General features: G+C 37.8%; 2 protein-coding genes across 2 annotated transcripts; both read left to right on the forward strand.

Moving 5' to 3' along the window:
• Positions 1–1563: 1563 nt before the first annotated feature.
• On the forward strand, positions 1564–11623 carry LOC112038537 (uncharacterized). The gene is made up of 2 exons (XM_024071356.2): positions 1564–1887; positions 11005–11623. Exons 1-2 carry the CDS (start codon positions 1662–1664, stop codon positions 11160–11162), a joined length of 384 nt encoding a protein of 127 aa, XP_023927124.1. The 5' UTR covers positions 1564–1661; the 3' UTR covers positions 11163–11623.
• Positions 11624–14973: 3350 nt separating this feature from the next.
• Positions 14974–18124, forward strand: LOC112038550 (uncharacterized). The gene is made up of 2 exons (XM_024071368.2): positions 14974–15378; positions 17356–18124. Exons 1-2 carry the CDS (start codon positions 15180–15182, stop codon positions 18015–18017), a joined length of 861 nt encoding a protein of 286 aa, XP_023927136.1. The 5' UTR covers positions 14974–15179; the 3' UTR covers positions 18018–18124.
• Positions 18125–20859: the final 2735 nt, after the last annotated feature.

Raw genomic sequence — 20859 nt, forward strand, 5'->3', positions numbered from 1 at the left:
TGGCATAAGAAAGGGTGTACCATAGTGTGTGTGATATTGTAAGGACATAGTTTGAGTCCTAAGCCTAAAAGGTAAAAGGATCTAGGCTTAAAAAGCCCAATACAATGAATTTGTAGAAAGTAGGTCAAAAAACTAGACTCAACAAGTTGGGTAACGAGTACAATGGATCCAGATGGCAAGAAAGCAAAGATAGACTAGTTTTATCTAAAGAAAAACCGTCCTCGGCACAATCCAATGATATCAGTTCTTGTATATATTTCTTGAATTTGACTACGAGTACAGTTCTTAGTGCTACAATATTCTTCTCTCAAATTTTTGATCCCCCTCTTTCAGAGCCTCCCTTCTATTTTATACTATCTTTATTCTTTCATTTCTACCATCCACGTGTGGATTAGATGGTTGGTGTTGATCTTTGTCACATCAACACCTTCTTAAAGTCTTTGAGGTGTAGCTGTAAGGCTAAAAACTATAATTCAAGTATCACTTCCTCATTAATGCAGTCAGAGAGTTAACTGTAGAGCATTTAATGCAGTGATAGCAGCTTTCCCTTAGATATTTCCCAATTCTCATTTGTCCTGTATGTTCATAATGCATATCCTTATCAATAGAATTTCTTGGAATGTCACTCTAGATGACAAAACACACTTTTTGATCTTTACTTTGTTTAGCCAAGGAGATACTCTTCCTCGACCTACCTTCCCCATCCCTCTCATTCGTAGCTTACTCATGGAATTCCAAGTCTTACATCTTCATTACTGTTTTTCTGTTCTTGAACCATCAAGCATCCTCAGACAAGGCCTAAGGCCCAACATATATTCTTGGGCCCCTTATCCCTACAATTTATATACACGTGTATTAATTTGATTGGTTGTAAAGGCTAGATCCAAATATTGTGGAGTTAGTAAGAAGTTAGTTACTCTTAGACTTTGTATAAATACTTGATGTACTTTCATTTTCTTTCAATGCAATATAGAATTCTCTCATCAAATTCTCATGATAGTTACTTTGTTGTCTCAAATGACATAGTGCCTCAATGAAAGAGCTAGCAAGATGCTCTAAAATATTAGTGCCTGAAAAGCTTAAAATTTCATTTTTGACAATTTTGAGTCCAACCTTAAGAACAAACTCCGGTAACCATGGTATGACTCCACCGTGCAGATTAATCATATCCTCTAAAAACTTTTTTATGCATCGTACGGGTTAGTGACTTATTTTTATTATTTTGTTGCTAAAGAAGAGAAAGGGGGGAGGGGTGGGGGGGGTTGTTAAACAAAAATTTGTTGCTAAAACTCAATTTTAAAAGTGACAATTTTTATGGGTCTTTTTCTTCTCTTTAATTAAAATTTTTTATTTTTATTTTTTAATAACATTTGAAAAATTAAAAAATATTTATATAATAGGAAAAAGTTTCATTCCAGCTATGTGTTTTTACTTTCCACGTGGTGTACGGCACTAGACTCAAGCTCTGGTTCTCGCGAGAGAGCGTGGGTTCAAATCCTACTTTTGGAAAATTTGTTTCTCCAAATTTTCTTTTCTATTTTCAATAGCCAATTAACGAACAACGCGGTTTAGTCAAAGAGAGAATAGTGTCATTCTTTTCAACAGAAATACCAGTCTAGTGTCTGGCATTTTTCAAAGCCACCAGAGAGAGAGAGAGAGAAATGGCAAGCAACAATAGCAATTGCAGACGAGGGAGAGGAAAAACCATAGACCCAGCGGCTCATCCCAGGCCTAAAGCAACCGACGACATTATCTACGCTTCCATTTCAACACCACCACCTCTAATCCTACCATCCTCCTCATCATCATCCCCATCTTCATTCTTCCCCAATGTTCATGACCATGACCCACGTGCCCCTGCCTCTCCCCCTCATCATCACATCAACGGTACGCTCATTCTTTTATATATATATATATATATACACATATATATATATCTTTCTATTTATTATTCTTACGCATATATTGTTATTAATACAATAATATCTTCTTCTTCTTTCTTTAAATGGGTACAATTTGTTATGTCACACAATTGTGTTTTGGCAGTTGATACAACTTCTCCGTAGCGAAAATATATATAAGTAAAAAAATGTGTAAAAATACGTGTTGCGATAAATAACAGTTTTTATTATTTAAATATGGGCCTAAAGTTCTTAAACTTTCGAAATGTGTATATATTTCATTTTTTTTTGTGTTTTGGTGATTTATTATAATTATTAGTTATATGAAGATTTACTGAAAGACAATTTCAATTTTATATGAGCAGTTGTGTTGATATGCTTTTTGGGTGGGTTCTCCTCTGGATTCTATAATTCTTGCATCCTAGATATTAATTTTTTGAATTAGAGTGAATTTGGATGAGATTAATTTTTTGGTTTGTTATGTTTAAAAATTAACTATTCAAGGTTTTAAATTTAAACATCTATTAAAAGTGAGGTTTAAGAAAGCAAGACATAATCTGATTATAAAAAATAAAAATAAAAAAATAAAAAAAATCAGATTTTGACTTCAAGCTAAAACAAACGTACTCTTTATAGACTGTGTCTATATGAAAAATTCAAAGAAATTCATATAAATTCTCCACACAAAAAAATTAAACAACGTAATGCGTGACATTAGATATTTCAACTCATTATTTAGTATGAAATTTTGTACGATTATAATATCTATTTAGGGGAAATAAGGGGGGAAAACATTCATTTTTCGTGCTTTAATTTATCTTCAATTCTTCCTGTGAAAAGGAAAGGAAGAAAAAGGAAAGGATCCTCTATAAATTATAATGCTTTTTTAATATGTTTAAAATTTTTCAAAAAAAAAAAAAAGTAAAATAGAAAATCCTTTTGAAGTATGTAGGTGTAGGGACTTAATTTGGATTTTCAGCCCAACAAGCCCCAGATAATAAATTTGTAGAGAATGGATTGAAGGTTTAGGCGCTGACCGTCGTTCACCAAGCGTGAACTCTCTTCTTTTATAAAAGAAATACTTAGAACTATTTACAACTGGGGGGTGCTCCTCGGCCCATGGTCGACGAGCCCATTTTATTCTTTCTTTTCTTTCTTCCCCCCTCTTCTAACTTTACTCACTCCTCTTTATATAGTCTTCATTATCCTATCTCGTTCTTCCATCTGTTGATCATCCATTCGCCTTTCTTCTGACCGTCCGTCATATCAGAGGCCTTATCAACACTTAAGTGGTTCACACTGATCAACGTCACCCTGCTAAGAGGTTGCATCCCCATTAATGCGGCCAGAGGGGTTAGGTGAATGCATTAAGTGTGGAGGTGACAGCTTGCTCTGGGCTTGTCCCTTCCCAAAATTATCCTTAGTATGCCGAGGACGAAGAGGTCCTCGGCGTGGGTCCAAAAAAGAATCTCTCCCTAATTTAGCCTTGGATGGTCATCCTTCTTCGGCGCGGGCCTTGGGCCTACTACACAATGGGCTGAGGCTATCAGGCCCACGGGCCCCATAATAGCCCCTTAAAACCCTGCTGCACGTTCCCTCGGACGGAGAGGAGGGTTTTGATATCCACGGGCCTTCTAGACGAATCGCCCCACTTCGGTTCGTGCTAATGCTGATGACTTTTGGACTGCCCGATGTACGTTTTGGCGTTTCAAGACTCAGTGTGTGCCTACATTAAATTTTGGCGGCACCATATTTCCCACTTTCAACGGTGTGATGGTAATTGTTCGGTGGGGATCCCCTGCTTTTATGGGCAGGCGGTTACATTTGAGGAACCTAGGGAGGAGTATAAATATCTGTTTGAACAGCCTGGTTTCCTCGTTTTCGCACTTACAACAATTGATGCGTATGATTTGAATCTGGTTCAACTTGCACACTACCTGAAGAGAATCGTCATATTTATTGTAAGTCTTCTTCTCCCGGTGGCCCCAAATTTTCCTCGATTCTAGTCCTTCTTTTCTTCTTCTGGAATCTTTAGTCGTCCTTGGGGGATGGGTAAGTTTAAGAAGTTGGTTGAGTCTGACGAGATGATGAACAAATTCATTGTTGACTATGGGATACCCAATAATGTGAGTTTGAAGTACTGTAAAGAAGGGTAGTGGTACATTAAGAGGAGAAAGGGTGAAGTCGTGATCCCGATAGTCGCTTTCGTAGAGGGAGGGATGAGAATCCCTATGAGGCCAGTGACTCTTAATTACCTTAGGCATTTCCGCCTGGCTCCTACCCAATGCGCCGTGGATGTATTTAGGATATTAAGGTGTGTAGATACCTTGAATGAGAAAATGGGGCTGAGACTGACTCACCACGATGTGAACTGGTGCTATAACCTTCATCACCTGAGGGGTAAGACGTACTATATGAAGACGAAGGACGATAGGGTCCGACTCATCCAGTATCTTCCTGATTCTAATAAAGGGTTGACTTAAGATTTGCTCATAGTGTCGGGGGAGTGGCACGACGGTTTTCACTGCCCAACAGTAGAGGGGGAGCCAGGTAGGGTATCCAAAGTAGGAGACAATCTAGGTTTCAGTATTTTTATTTTTATAACTGTATATCCGCTTTGGTTGATTAACCACAGGAGTTCCACTTTTCTTTTCGCAGATCTGCACGCCTTTGCACGTCATTTCCACCTGGTTAACAAAGCGGATTTGGAAACCGTTCTTAGGTCAGAACTTTTCCTAAACGAAACTGATAACCAGGTTAGAGTTGCTCACAAAATCCTCGGATGCGACCCAGCTCAGAAATCATTCCCAGTCCCGAAGTACGTAATTAGAGCTCGTGACCCTCGACTTACGCAGATTACCGTGATGGAGGATGGTTTTGCATTTTTCGAGGGGTCTCACATACCTGAAGGCATTTCGCTAGCAGGTCCCTCCTCATCCCAACAAGTAACAGTGGCCGAGGAAGGACTATCTAAGAAGGCAAGGGAGGTGGTTGAACTGAGCTCTTCTGAGGACGAATATAGTGTGTTCAACCTAGCTGATCAGTCCGAGGATCCCTCTGGTGACCTAGGAGACCCTCATCTGTCCGAAGCCGATCTCCGGTCCCTAAGAGTTGGTACTCAGGCTGAGATGGGTTTAAAAAGACAGCCCCAAACCAATCTTCTTGACCTGCTTGAAGGCGGTGCCAAGAAGGGTGCACCGGAAGAGTCGCAGCCCCAGCCCCCAACACCTCCGCCCCAGATTTTAACTGTGCAAACCAGGTCATCCTCTGTCCCCACAGTATCAGACCCTCAGACCGAGTCTCATGACCCAAAAAAGAAGAGACTTTCCAAGGGTAAGGAGCCAATGGACGGGAGCAAATCCCATTCCCCGCCCGAGGAGGGTGGATTTCACAGGCCTCCAAAGCAACTGAAGCTCGGTGGTCAACGGAAAGGTAGGAAGACCATCCAGCAGTTCGAGGCTCAAGCCTGGCTGCCTGCTGTCATGCTCCATGATCAGCCCCTGATGGATAACGCATCGATACGGGAATCTCAAGGAGCTGTCGAGGCTCTCGTAGCCAATGCCCTGGAGAAATCTCTTCTTCTTCCCACTGACATGGCCGAGCTAAGAAATATGAGTGGGTCAGAGGTTGTCCTTGACCTTAAGAAATATCTAGGCATGGTGGGTCCTTTGGTACCTATTTACTTTATTCAAATTTTGTCGCTTAGTACTCTCCTTTCTCTTTACGGAGTTACTTGTTTTTATTGACAGGCTATCCAAGCTCTTTTCAGGTTAGACGAGGAGGTTGATGGCCAGAGCAGTGCCTTAGCGCAAGAGCGTGACAAGTTCTTGAAAGCTGCTAGTACCCTCAAGAGATCTGAGGCCGACCTAAAAAAGGCGACCGAGGATTTGGAGGAGATGACAAAGGCCAGGGATACTGCTGCCTCCGACCTAGCCGTGGCTAGGAAGCAAGCTGAGGATCAAACCAATCGCTTGCAAGACGTTGAGGGCCAACTACAGACTGCCAAAGGGGACATTACCTACCTGAAGGAAAAGTTGACTAAGGCAATCCATGAGAAAGGTATTGCCGAGTATGCCAGGGACGAGGCTATGAGAGTCAAAGATGAGGCGGTATTTGCAAAAATAGACGCTGAGGGCTCTGTAGAACAGGCGGAGGAGGAGGCTTTCGCAGATGGGGTGGCTAAGACTGAAGCCACCCTTCGGGCTCAAGTTCCTGCAATGTGCAGGCATTACTGTTCTCAGACCTGGTATGAAGCCCTTAACCAAGCAGGGGTTGATGCCTCATCTGACCTTAGGAGGGAAGACAGGGTATATTACCCTATTGCAATTCGCGAGACTGCCCCTGCTGCTCCCGAGGAGGGGTCTACAGTACCAGCGACTGAGAGCCACAATAAGACCGCCGAGGATATATCCTCAGCTGACCAACCCCCCGAGGAGGTTGAACCCCAGAGAACGTTGGGGGGAGTTAGAACCGAGGGTCAGGAAATACCACAAGACGTGGTGAGGCCTCCTGCGGACCTTTCGAGACAAAGCCCTTAGGCCTTGGTTAAAGCCTTTTGATCTGCTTGTCGAATTAATTTGCCTACTGAGTTGGGGAGACTGGTGTATGACATAGGACAATTCTGTTTATTTTCTCTTTTATTTCATTTTATTTCTTGCCTTGGTGGCGTTGTAAGGAGACTGTATATTTTTTGTTTGAACTGAATGCTCAATACCTTGCTTCCAACTATGGATATTTTCTTTTACTTGCTTTACTCTATTATTCTGCTCAATATTTGTATTCTATTCTGGAGTTAGTCTCATGAGATCACCTGCTATCCTTCAAATATAAATCTAAGGACCGTACTATAACTTGAATCTAGGTAACACTCTAGTTTTTCTACAGATAGTTATTTTCTCCATAGGTTTGAGTCCGAGGATCATGCAATACCTTGGTTCTGTCTAGTACCCAGGTACAATGGTGTGAATAGTTTCACCATAGGCTTGGGTCCGAGGACCATGCAATGCCTTGGTTCTGTCTACCACTTCTATTTTTCTGTAAGTATCTAGTTTCCCCATAGGTTTGAGTCCGAGAACCGTGCAATATCTTGATTCTGTCTAGTACCCAGGTACAATGGTGTGAATAGTTTTACCATAGGCTTGGGTCCGAGGACCATGCAATACCTTGGTTCTGTCTACCACTTCTATTTTTCTGTAAGTATCTAGTTTCTCCATAGATTTGAGTCTGAGGACCATGCAATACCTTAGTTCTGTCTAGTACCCAAGTACAATGGTGTGAATAGTTTTACCATAGGCTTGGGTCTGAGGACCATGCAATACCTTGGTTCTGTCTACCACTTCTATTTTTCTGTAAGTATATAGTTTTTCCATAGGTTTGAGTCTGAGGACCATGTAATACCTCGGTTCTGTCTAGTACCCAGGTACAATGGTGTAAATAGTTTTGCCATAGGCTTGGGTCCGAGGACCATGCAATACCTTGGTTCTGTCTACCGCTTCTATTTTTCTGTAAGTATCTAGTTTCCCCATAGGTTTGAGTCTGAGGACCATGCAATATCTTAGTTCTGTCTAGTACCCAGGTACAATGGTGTGAATAGTTTTACCATAGGCTTGGGATTGAGGACCATGCAATACCTTGGTTCTGTCTACCACTTCTATTTTTCTGTAAGTATCTAGTTTCCCTATAGGTTTGAGTTTGAGGACCATGCAATACCTTGATTCTGTCTAGTACCCAGGTACAATGGTGTGAATAGTTTTACCATAGGCTTGGGTCCGAGGACCATGCAATACCTTGGTTCTGTCTACCACTTCTATTTTTCTGTAAGTATCTAGTTTCCCCATAGGTTTGAGTCCGAGGACCATGCAATAACCATAGGCTTGGGTCCGAGGACCATGCAATACCTTGGTTCTGTCTACCACTTCTATTTTTCTGTAAGTATCTAGTTTCCCCATAGGTTTGAGTCCGAGGACCATGCAATACCTTGGTTCTGTCTAGTACTCAGGTACAATGGTGTGAATAGTTTTACCATAGGTTTGGGTCCGAGGACCATGCAATACCTTGGTTCTGTCTACCACTTCTATTTTTCTGCAAGTATCTAGTTTCTCCATAGGTTTGAGTCCGAGGACCATGCAATACCTTGGTTCTGTCTAGTACCCAGGTACAATGGTGTGAATAGTTTTACCATAGGCTTGGGTCCGAGGACCATGCAATACCTTAGTTCTGTCTACCACTTCTATTTTTCTACAAGTAGGGGTTTGTCTTTGGACCGCTTTATTGAAGATAATTCCTCCTTGGGTCGGATTATGATCTTTACACGTGGCGTTGATCTCGCCTCCAGCTCAAGGCCCCATCTTTTTCATTTATGAAGCGTCCTTTGTCCATTCGTGTTCCGCGCTTGACACTTCGATGCGCGAAATGCGCCTTCATTAATGTCCTCGTGAATTAACACGAACCCAACGGTCTACGGCTCCCTTGGAATTTGGTAGCTTCATTATTAGCCCTACTGATAACTCTCTTTTCGAATTCTGCATGAATTAATTCTCACCAACCCTCATCCCCTATATAAGGTAGGGGGATGGTTTCTCCACACTCTATGAACCTCCCAACACAAATAGAAAAAACATACCCTTTCAGCTCCCCAAGCCCCTTTAACAACCCCGCCGGAATTGTTATTGGAGTTGGCAAATATGAGGCAGCTTTGGGCGGGTGTGAGGACATCCATGCCAAAAGCCGTTGTGGCTGCAGCCCGCACTGGGCTTCCGGTGCGACAGAGTCTAGGCGTAACCCGATGGCGCCATGCACGGTGGCCCGGAGGGATGTCGTTGAAGTACCTAATGTCTCTCCTCGGAGCGCACCCCCGACGAAGGAGACGTGCGAACTCATGTCATGACCGGTGCCTGAGTGTTGCCGTCTCCGACGGCCAACGCTTACGAGGAGTGGAGAGAATCAAGGGAACATCATGAGGGAGGGTGTCCCGGCGCGCCTGCATCTGCTCCTCGCTTTGTTCAATCTCCGCCGCTCCGAGTAAGGAGTTGTTGGTGGCCTTGAAACAAGCTGGCCCTCCCCCTTCCCTGCTTTTAGTGTCAAGTTCTCCCATTCTCTTGATGCCAATAAAAGCACGGGTTGACACTTCCCTCTAGCTAGTTTTTTAGGGCGGGTCCACCTGGGCCTCTGATTGTAGAACTAGCTGGTAGGATTAGCTTGTAAATTTGTTTGTGAAACACGCCTGCCTGAGCCTCTGATTGTAATTTGTACTGTTTCTATTTATGAAATAATATCAAGATTTCTCTTTTCACTGTCAAATCTTCTATATATTTTTATTTTTATTTTTTATTTTATTTTTACTTCGCCAACCTACTGTAAAACGACCACTTAAAACAATCGCCTGGTGCGCCGGCCAGCACACTAATCCTTCCCACAGACGGTGCCAATTGTAGGGACTCAATTTGGATTTTCAGCCCAACAAGCCCTAGACAATAAATTTGTAGAGAATGGATTGAAGGTTTAAGCGCTGACCGTCGTTCACCAAGCGTGAACTCTCTTCTTTTATAAAAGAATTACTTAGAACTATTTACAACTGGGGGGTGCTCCTCGGCCCATGGCCGAGGAGCCCATTTTATTCTTTCTTTTCTTTCTTCCCCCCTCTTCTAACTTTACTCACTCCTCTTTATATAGTCTTCATTATCCTATCTCGTTCTTCCATCTGTTGATCATCCATTCGCCTTTCTTCTGACTGTCCGTCATATCAGAGGCCTTATCAACACTCAAGTGATTCACACTGATCAACGTCGCCCTGCTAAGGGGTTGCATCCCCATTAATGCGGCCAGAGGGGTTAGGTGAATGCATTAAGTGTGGAGGTGACAGCTTGCTCTGGGCTTGTCCCTTCCCAAAATTATCCTTAGTATGCCGAGGACGAAGAGGTCCTCGGCGTGGGTCCAAAAAAGAATCTCTCCCTAATTTAGCCTTGGATGGTTATCCTTCCTCGGCGAGGACCTTGGGCCTACTACACAATGGGCTGAGGCTATCAGGCCCACGGGCCCCACAATAGGAAAAGCTCGGAACTTCCCATACTAGTCCCAAGTTCTATTGAGTGAATACACTATATATTGCATTTTGGTAAAAGAGTATGTTATACAATGGGTCTATGTCACACACTAGTTACAAAAGATATCTTGAGGAGATGAAATGATTTATGCATGCATCAAAGGCAAAACATGAGCTTTTGTGCAAGGTTTAAATGATTTAAGTTCTTAGTTCCCATATTTTTCTATTTGGATAAGCGAGAACTTTCATTTAACAAAACAAAAACCAGTAGCTTAGCTGCAAACTAATAAAGCCACATTTATACAAACAAAACCATGGGCTAAAAACTAACTACAACCCTCAATACAAATACATGAAAAGGAATTGGCCACAAACAACAAAGTGACTTGTTATAGTTAGAGTTACAAACAATCTTACACCAATACACCCAACATAAAACATAATAGCAAGCTTCTATATTTTTCAAATCCAGAACCATGACTGAGATTGAGATATATATCTCTCAAGTTGTTGCAACAAAAGGGTTTCAACATATGGATTTATGACAAGTCATATTAAAATAAAAGAAAATATCAAACTGAAATGTAAATTTTGTCTATTTTGCAATGGAGCATACATTTTGGAAATTATAACTGCAGGTCAGCCTGGTATACTAGCACTGAGACAAGTTCTTGCAATTCTATAAAGCAGTGTCTTCTTTGTGGTCTAAGTGGTACTCCGAAGGTTCTATGGTACATTAAGAGTACACGTTCTTCTAGTATCAGTAAAATGAAATTTGAATTATTGCATTGTTAGTGTCATGCAGAATTTACTTTCAACAGCATCAAAGGTAAGGCTGAGATTATCAGCATAAATTTGAATAAAACCTTGCCATCCAATTAGTGCACTGTAAAACAGTAAATCGTGGACATTAAACATTGTTACCTCACCCAGACAAGATACCATCATTACTGCAACCTTTGGAGTTGTACATATCCAATTAGTATTTCTCATTATTACTTCAATGTGTGAAGTTTATGTATATCCAATTAGTATTTCTCATTAGTTTTTTTCATTTTGCAGCTGGTCCTGAGAGTAAGGATGATGCCTTTGATTCTACATTGCTGAAACATGAGACTAGTGATGATGTTTCCAGGGCAAATACTTTCGATGCTGGAAGCCATGGAGAACCTCAATTGAGGAAACGTGGCAATAGTATTGAAGATATTCAGAATCCTTGATAGAGAACCTCAATTGATAAAAGTACAACCATCACTTGACACATCAGTGGTTCAAGGAATCTCAATTGATAGAGAACCCCACAAATTACCTCCAAACAAATGAGTATCTGCATTATAGCTTCTGAGAGTACACGCATTATTTTTGCTCTCATAAAAGCATTCTTAGTAGTTTTGGAATATTAACTTTAGTGCATAATATTGTACGTGACAGTATCTTTCAACTTGTTCTGACTTCTGAGGACTGCGAAGACCGACCATCATTAGGAGGAGAGATTCATAAGCGTAGTAGGTGGATAATGTATTGAAGCATGGTTTAGTTGGACAATAGATATCCTACCAAGTGCCAACTATAGGCTTTGCAACTCATGGTGACCATTTGGTCTGTAAAGTGCTTGGGAGTTGGAATTCATTGAATAACTTGGGGACCAATATTTCTGGAAGACTGGAACTTTAAATCTTTTCTTTGTATTACAAAAAGGCATGATGGAATCATGGAATGGTAGAACTTCTACTGTTTTTCTTGTTGATGCAAGATTTAGAATGATTCACATTTGTAACTATTGACACTTTTACACTGCCAAGAATAATTCTCATCGATATATGTGATTGTTAAACGTTTTTTCATGTGGTTGCAGTTAAAATAAGTATATGACTTAATTTTTTTCATTAATGTGTGTATCAGAAATAATGGTTTTCTCTTTTCAGTTGATCCAAAATACTTTTACAAAGATTTTTCATTCTTAGTGTTGTGGTTCATGATCAGAGTGCTTATATCTGCCCCCACCCCCCCCCCCCCCCAAAAAAAAAAGGTAATGAGAGTTCTATAGACCTTTGTAATTCAACAACCAAACTTTAGTCCGAAATTTGGGATCGGCTTATTTAATACTATAATCCAACAAAGGTTACGTATAGTACTTCCAACAGTACTAAGTAATAATAATATCTCACTATGTCTTTACTCTAAAAAAAGTGTATTATTGAATGAACCACACTCTTTTGTATACATTAGTATTACTACATTAGAGTCTATTGATGAGAATGAACTAGGAAAAAAAACACTTGACCAATTTTGACAATGATGAATATAAGAGGGGAGGAGAGAAGGGGATAGGTTCATGTCTTTGAAATTAGAGATCTTGCTTTAATTATATAGCAAGCAAGAATTCGATGAAATTATCATTTTTTTTTTTTTTGGTTTACATATAGGTTGATTAGGATTGCTAAAAAATAAATTAAAAAATTCTGTATTGCGTGTAAAAAGTTTTGTATCGCATCGACATATCATAAGTACTATTGTAGGGATAAAGACTCAAAATTGTATATTAGGCCTTAGGCCTTGTTCGAGAACGTGAGAATGTCCGAGGATGGATAAATAAACTTGAAAGTTTCTAAATTGAAAGTCTCGTAAAGAAGAAATGGATGGAGAACGGTTTGAGGAGTAACTCCTCCTCGGACACGATGAATACAATTCAAATCTATATTCCAGCAACCTAGGTGACCTATCAAGAGGTTTCCACGATAAGGATGAGCTTCATGCATATATAGGAGTGATAAGAACTCAGAAATATCTAAAGGAAAAGCTACTACCATCACATTAAATGCATTGCAGCTACTTTTCTGGCCGCATTTATATGGAGAAGACCCTTGAACAATGCAGTCTCAGCTACCATAATTCACAAAAAGCCAAAGAGGGTGTCTAATGGGACATGTACTCAGGTGAAGGTTTAGATGATTAACAAGTGTAGAATTAGGATGGCTTGAAAGGAACTATATAATGTGAGAGACCTTCCACGAGATGGGGATCGAAAAAAAGGAAGAAGAAATACTGTAGCAATCAAAGTTGTACTTGTAAACAGTTATATTGATTTATACTCAGAATTATATTCTTGGACAGTGAATTTATTCAGTCCTATATAACCTGTTCTTGCTTAATTATCTTCTAAATCCATACTAGCCGTTATTAAATTTATTAGGGCCTAGTTCTTTAACCCATTCTTTATAAATTTATTGTATTGGGTTTACTGGGCCATCATCCCATTCATCTTTGGGTTTGGGCCGCAAATTGTGTCCTTACAACTATCATATCGTAAAATTGTACATATTATACAATACATAGACAAATGTATTAAGTGAGGTTTTTTGTTAAAATTTGTACTTTTATTTGAATCTAACAAGTTGTTAGAATTTTTTTTAATACAAAATTATTTGGTTACTTAATTTTGCCTAATACAAAAACATTTTTATAAGTTTTTTTTTTCCCCCCTCTCTTTCTCTTATAAAATTTGGACTACACAATACACGCTTACACTTCACTTTAATATTTACAAATTCATTTTCTATACCATAAGATGTTAATTGATTATATATATATATATATTGTCATTATTGTTATAAGTCCAAGAAACCAGAATGTCAAGAAGTAATATATATTTCTTTTTTTTATAAAAATTATTAAAATATAAAAGAGCAAAAAGTGACATTAAATGTTAATGACAATGAAGAAAATTTTAATAAAGAAATAAGTTTGCAAAATGATAAATGTGATGATATTGATCATTGACTTAGATGAGTTTGATAAGGTAATATACGATGAATACGATAAAAATAGATTATTATTTTTGGATCATTTGTAATATATTAGCACTTTTAAATTTAAACAATTTGAATGTGCATGTTATAAATATATACTTTGTAGGGTTAAGATTTGTAGCTCAAACCCAAAAGATCTGGACTATGAGCCCAATGAACCCAAAGCAATGAATTTCTAGAGAGTGGGTGAAAGAGCTGGGCTAGTTGTGAACTAAACAACGGCTAGCATGAGTTTCAAAGATAAATAAGTATAAAAATACTCTTAAAGTCCGATTGAATAGACATCCAAGGAGATAATTTATAAATTAAGATGCTGTTTTTGAACGCTAACAATCTTTAATGTTACCGTGTATCTTTTTCTCTCCCCTTTTCTATTTTTCTTTTTCCCCCTCCTCCTCTTATGGGAGATCTTTTACATTATATAGTGTCTTTTTGAATCATCTTGATCGTACACTTGTTAGCCATCTGAGCCTTTACTTGAGTATAGATCCCATTAGGCCTCTTCTTTAGTTCTCTGTGAGTGGTGGTAGTTAAGAATGTACTGTTCAGGAGCTTTTTCCACATTAATGGGGTCAAAAAAGTTGCTACAGTGCATTTGATATGGTGGTAACAACTTTTCCTCTAGATATTTATCCGTTTTTATCATCTGCATACATGCCTGAAGTTTATTCTTATTATTGGAACCGTCAGGAAGGTCACTTGAAACTCCTAGGTACTTGTTTGACTAAAACTCTTTATATTCGAGGAGAACACACTCTTTGGACTACTGATGCTTTCTTCAGACTATACTCTTCGTTCATTTCCAAATATATTTTTTCCACCTGGGTTCCTTTTCAATCATTTTTTTTTCCTCTTCGGATACACCCTAGTCTTCAAATAGGGCCCTAGACTCAATACATAATTTTGGACTTTTACCCCCACATATTTTTTCTTCTCTTTAATTAAAAATTTTACTTTTTCTAATAACTTTTGAAAATTAAAAACTATTGATAAAATAGGAAAAGTTTCATTCCAGCTATGTGTTTTCACTTTTCAATGAGGTTTTTTGACATTCCTATATAAAAAATAAAAAATTTAAAAATAAAAATTAAAAAAAGTTTGAAATTTGACGCGTAAAAGGAAATGTGAAATACTTGAGTCTAGGAGGATGTGGTCTAAAGGCGCCAGACTCAAGTTCTGATTCTAGAGAGCGTGGGTTCGAATCCCACTGCTGATATTCTTTTTTCTCCAATTTTTTCTTTTCCGTTTTCAAAAGCCAATCAACGAACAACGTTGTTCAGTCAAAATAATGTCATTCTTTTTAACAGAAATAACTGTCTGAGTGTCTGGCATTTTCAAAGCCACCGGAGAGAGAGAGAGAAAATGGCAAGCAACAATAGCAATAGCAGGCAATAGAGAACAAAAACCATAGACCCAGCGGCCCTTCACATGACTAAACCCACCGACGACATTATCTATGCTTCCATTGCATCACCACCACGACCACCACCTCCATCCCCATCATCCCCATCATCATCACCATCAACTCGTCAACATTTTCATGCCACACAAACACAATCATTCCTCCCCAATGTTCGTGTCCCTGACCCACTTGCCTCTGCCTCTCCCCCTCATCATCACATCAATGGTACACTCAATTCTTTTTTTTTTATTTATATATATACATATAATTCATTCATCTTTCTATTTATCATTCTTGTGCATAATTTTGTTAATACATTCTCTTTTAATGGGTTACAATTTGTTATTTTCACACAATTGTGTTTTGGTAGTTGACATTCTGGGTGAAACAACTTCACTTGCAGAATGTTAAGGTTCTTGGACTTTTGAGATGTATATATGTTTCACTTTGTGTTGGGTTTTGGTGAATTACAGTAATTATTAGTTATATGAAGATTTACCATAGGACAATTTCACTTTTATATGAGCAGTTGTGTTGATATGCTTTTTAAGTGGGTTCTCTTCTGCATTCTATAATTCTTGCATCCTACATTTTTTTTTTTGAATTAGAGTGAATTTGGATGAGATTAATTTTTGGTATATTGTGATTAAAAATAAACTATGTAAGGTTTTAAAAATAAACATCTATTAAAAGTGAGGTTTTAGAAAGCAAGACATAATCTGATGATGAAAAAGTTCAAATTATGTAAAAGTTCACAAGCTAATTTCTCCATACAAAATAAATAAATAAATAAATAAAGTTATGTGTGACATTAGATTTTTCAAGTCATTATTTACTACGAAATTTTGTACGATTAGTATATCTATTTAGAGAAAAGAAAGGGGAAAAACATTCATTTTTCATGCTTGAATTTATCTTCAATTCTTCTTGTGCTATTAGAAAAGAAAAAGGAAAGGTTTGATTGATTAAAGATTGGCTTGTGAACTCTCTAATATTTTTTTCAGATCATGGTGAAGGATCCTCTGTAAATTATAATGCCTTTTTAATATGTTTCAAATTTTGCAAAAAAAAGAAAAGGAAGCACCTTTTGAAGTATATGGGAAAGTTCAGAGTTTTAAAACTCCATTGCTAGTTTTCCTAAATTCTGTTGAGTCAATGCACTGTATACTGCATTTTGGTAAAAGAGTATGTTATACAATGAGTCTATGTCACACGCACAAACTCCCCGTACATGTGAGAGTAATGCTGCATGTACAAGTTACGAAAGGTATCTTGAGAAAATAAAGGGATTTATGCATGCATCAAATGACAAAACATGAGCTTTTGTGCGAGGTTTAGATTATTTAAGTTCTTAGTTCCTATATTTTTCTTTTTGGATAAGTGAGAAATTTCATTTAAGACAACAAAAGACAATTGCTTAGCTGCAGACCAATAAAACCACATCTACACAAACAAAACCAGGAGCTAAAAACTAACTACAACCCTCAATACAAATACATAAAAAGGAATGGGCCACAAAGAGCAAAGTGACTTGTTACAGGTAGAGTTACGAACACTCTTACACCAATACACCCAACATAAAACATAATAGCAACCTCCTATATTTTTCAAATCCAGAACGATGATTGAGATTTAGATATCTCTCAAATTGTTGCAACAAAAGGGTTTCAATATATGGACTTTATGACTAGTCATACTAAAATAAAAGAAAATAGTATACTGAAGTTGTAAATTTTGTCTATTTTGCAATGGGAGCATATATTTTGCAATGTTATAACTGCAGGTCAGCCCGGTATACTAGCACTGAGACAAGTTCTTGTAATTCTATAAAGTAGTGCCTTCTTAATATAACTCTAGTGGTCTAAGTGGTACATTAAGAGTATATGTTCTGCTAGTATCACCAAAATGAAATTTAAATTATTGCATTGTCAGTGTCATGCAGAATGTACTTTCAACAGCATCAAAGGTAAGGCTGAGATTATCAGCATAAATTTGAACAAAATCTTGCCATCCAATTAGTGCACTATAAAACAGTAAATCGTGGATATTAAACAGTGTTACCTCACCCAGACAAGATACCATCGTTAATTCAACTTGTGGAGTTTGTACATATCCAATTAGTATTTCTCATTTTTACTTCAATATGTGAAGTTTATATATATTCAACTAGTATTTCTCATTAATTTTTTACTCATTTTGCAGATGGTCCTGAGGGTAACGATAATGCCTTTGATTCTACATTGCTGAAACATGAGACTAGTGATGATGTTTCTGGGGGAAATCATTTCGATGTTGGAAGCCACGGAGAACCTCAATTGAGGAAACGTGGCACTAGTATTGAAGAAATTAAGACTCCTTTGGATGACATGATAAAAGTACAACCATCACTTGGCACATCAATGGTTCAAAGAACCTCAATTGATAGAGAACCGCTCCAAAAAATACATAGGCATCAGCCTAAAATTTTTACCTCCAAACGAATGAGTACCTGCATTATAGCTTCTGAGAGTACACGCATTATTTGTGCTCTCATAATAGCATTCTTAGCGGTTTTATCCTATGTTGATTATCCATTATTTGGGAGAAACATAGTGAAGTCAGAGAGTGTTGTAGCCTCAAGACCTCTTTACATACTTCTGCTAACTGATGTGACAATTGTGCTTGTACTATTGCACTTTGAGAAGCTAAGAGGCCCTGAAGAGGCAGAGGAAGAAGAAGTGGCACCTCCGAAAGATAGAGATAACTGGGCAGAAGCAGAGAAGGTTTTAGAGAGAGGCCTGGTGGTGTACCAGGCCACCCGTGCGATCTTCATTGACTGCAGTGTTTATTTAGTGGTTGTCATATGTGGCCTCTCTCTGGTGTAGCTCTGCTGCAATGATGATTAAACTTATTTCTATCTATTTATTAATTTATCTATCCCATTGATGTAAATCAAAGGAAAGTAAGAAAGAGCATGTATTTTGCCTAAAACAATGACATGTAACCAAAATGACCTTCAGTTTGATCGCCTCCCATTTAACTTCTGCTAATTGTGTTCAAAAATGATAAAAATATGAACAATAACCAAGTATTCTACAAAAGGGCTATTATGGTTTGCTGCATAAACAATTTGTGGTTGCATAGCACTTCATCACCAATATATGGTGTTCAGACACAGTACATCAATCAACTGTTCAGTAGTGAATTTTTTGTAAGTATATTAAACCAGATGTGTGAATCTCCGGGATGTGGCCAATTCAAGGATTTGTTATCACTGGAAAATTAAATCAAAGATGAGTTGTACTTTGTTGTCACCAAAAGGAGTTTCCTACAAGTCTATACCATGCATACACGGTTATTCATTCTCAGTTTTTCATGTTTAAATATGGAGCATGTCGAATATGCCATTACTAGCCGTATGGCCCATATCTAAAATTTGGAATGTTAACTTTAGTGCATAATGTACATGACTGTATCTTTCAACTTGTTCTGACTCTGAGGACAGCCAAGACCGACCATCATTAGGAGTAGAGATTAATAAGTGCAGTAGGTGGAAAATATATTGAAGCATGGTTTTGTTGGGCAATAGATATCCTGCCAACTATTGCTTTTGCAGCTCATAGTGACCAATTGGGCTGTGAAGTGCTTAGGAGTTGGAATTCATTGAATAAATTGGGGACCTATATTTCTGGAAGACTGGAACTTTAAATCTTTTCTTTGTAATACAAAAAGGCATGATGGAATCATGGAAGTAGAGAACCTTTATTGTTTTGGATGTTGATGCAAGAGTTAGAATGATTCAAATTTACTTAATTTGTTGTAACTATTGACTCAAACTTTTTACGCTGTCAAGAATAATTCTCATTACTATATGTGGTTTTAAACTTTTTTTTTTTTTTGGCTGCAGCTAACATATGTATATGACTTAATTTTTTCATAATGTATGTATCAGAAAAAGTGGTTTTCCTTTTTCAGTTTATCCAAAATACTTTTATAAAGATTTTTAATTCTAGTGTTGTGGTTCATGAGAGTGCTTATATCTGCCCCCAAAAATGAAAACAAAAAATAATAATGAGAGTGCTTATAGAAGATTGTAATTCAACAATCAAAGCTTAGTCTTGAAATTTTGGGATTGGCTTTTATTTAACACTGTGATCGTACTGGAAAATGACAAAAAGGGTATGTATAGTACTTAAAACAGTGCTATGTAAATTTCTATTGGGCCTCATTTCTTTAGACCGTTAGCCCTCTAAGATGTAACCTGACAATTGAGTTATTCACAATTTTTATGTGGTAGTTGAGTCAATGTGTAAGAAGACATGGTTGCACAATATTATAGAGATCTTAAGTTACCTAGAGAGGAAAGTTGTTTTTGAAAGATCTCAAGACTAAGGGAGATTTTCTTTCGGCAATGTTATTTTTAGGATGAGAAAATCTTGTTACACACTTGCTATTGCATCTTTCGTACACATTCCATTTGAAGACGATTTAATAGCGAGTGTGTGATAATCATTATTATTCTATGATAGTCTACCACTTTAGGTAGGACTTGTAGCCACAATTAATATTGGCTCTTAACTATTGCTTCCTAAAAGAACTTAGATTTTTCTGTTCTGTGCTTGCTATAAACACTTAAAGTTTTCCATTTGGCTGCTATACTGCAAGAATTGGCTAGGCTATGCCTGGGTTGCACTAGTTGTCTGGACTAATTGTTCATGTCTCCAAAAGTGTGAGTCAGATAAAGCACAAAAGCTTTGAATTTGGTTATCAAGCCTATAGTGGGCTTCGATCATCATGTGCAGGGTTTGAAATTTAGGTGACATGGTATAAACTTTTTCTAGCACATGCTTGCTTGCACTTTACTAGATAATTAAGCAAGTATACCGGCCCCCCATTGCAAGGTCAAGACCACTAATCAAATTGCATAATACTTTAACTAAGCTTTTGCCTGGACTATTTCACTCTAACCTCTAGTTTACGTTACACTCCTGACCAATAAGTTTACCATCTGAGTACCCCCATGTCAGCGTAGTGTTACACTTACCACTTTATTACTAGTGTTGTCTTATTAATAGTGTTTTCTAAATCTGAGGTAAACATAAATTCTTTCAATTTTCAATAACATAAAGTTCGGACAGAATAGGTCAAGACAGCTGCCAAAGCACCTCACTTCTAATCTGAGTGAGAGAGAGAGAGATTAAAAGAAAAAAGAGATCTGATCCTCACATCGTAATTAAAAAAATAAAATCTTTTTTTTTTGTAATATAAAGATTAAAGAAACCTTTATATGATTATATAACATTAAAAGCAAATAAACATCACCAAAAGATTTACCACAAAAAAAAAGTGATCGCATAATATAAATGCTTTTAATGAACATTGTCCTTTCTAACGTGACTCCACTAAGATTCTAATAATATTTTTTTTTTTTTTGGTTAAAAATAATTTTGTTACTAGGCCATTACTACTCAACTGATATGTGACTATTTTTTTTTTTTTTAACATATCTAAGATTTTAGGTCGAAGCAAATGTCACAATTAGTGCAAGGACTGCACTATGGGGCACTAGTCATTTAACAAGACTCTCATGATTTTGTTAGTAGATCGATCATAGTAGTGTAATTCATTGTGAAACGAGAATAAACATGCCCAAGAGCATTGTATTTTCAACTACTATAAACTTATATTACACTCAAAGGGCAATCCTTCAAGCTAAAACTTTGCTTT

The sequence above is a fragment of the Quercus suber genome, unplaced genomic scaffold (genome assembly GCF_002906115.3).
Source record: "Quercus suber isolate HL8 unplaced genomic scaffold, Cork oak 2.0 scaffold_149, whole genome shotgun sequence".
Classification (NCBI taxonomy): domain Eukaryota; kingdom Viridiplantae; phylum Streptophyta; class Magnoliopsida; order Fagales; family Fagaceae; genus Quercus; species Quercus suber.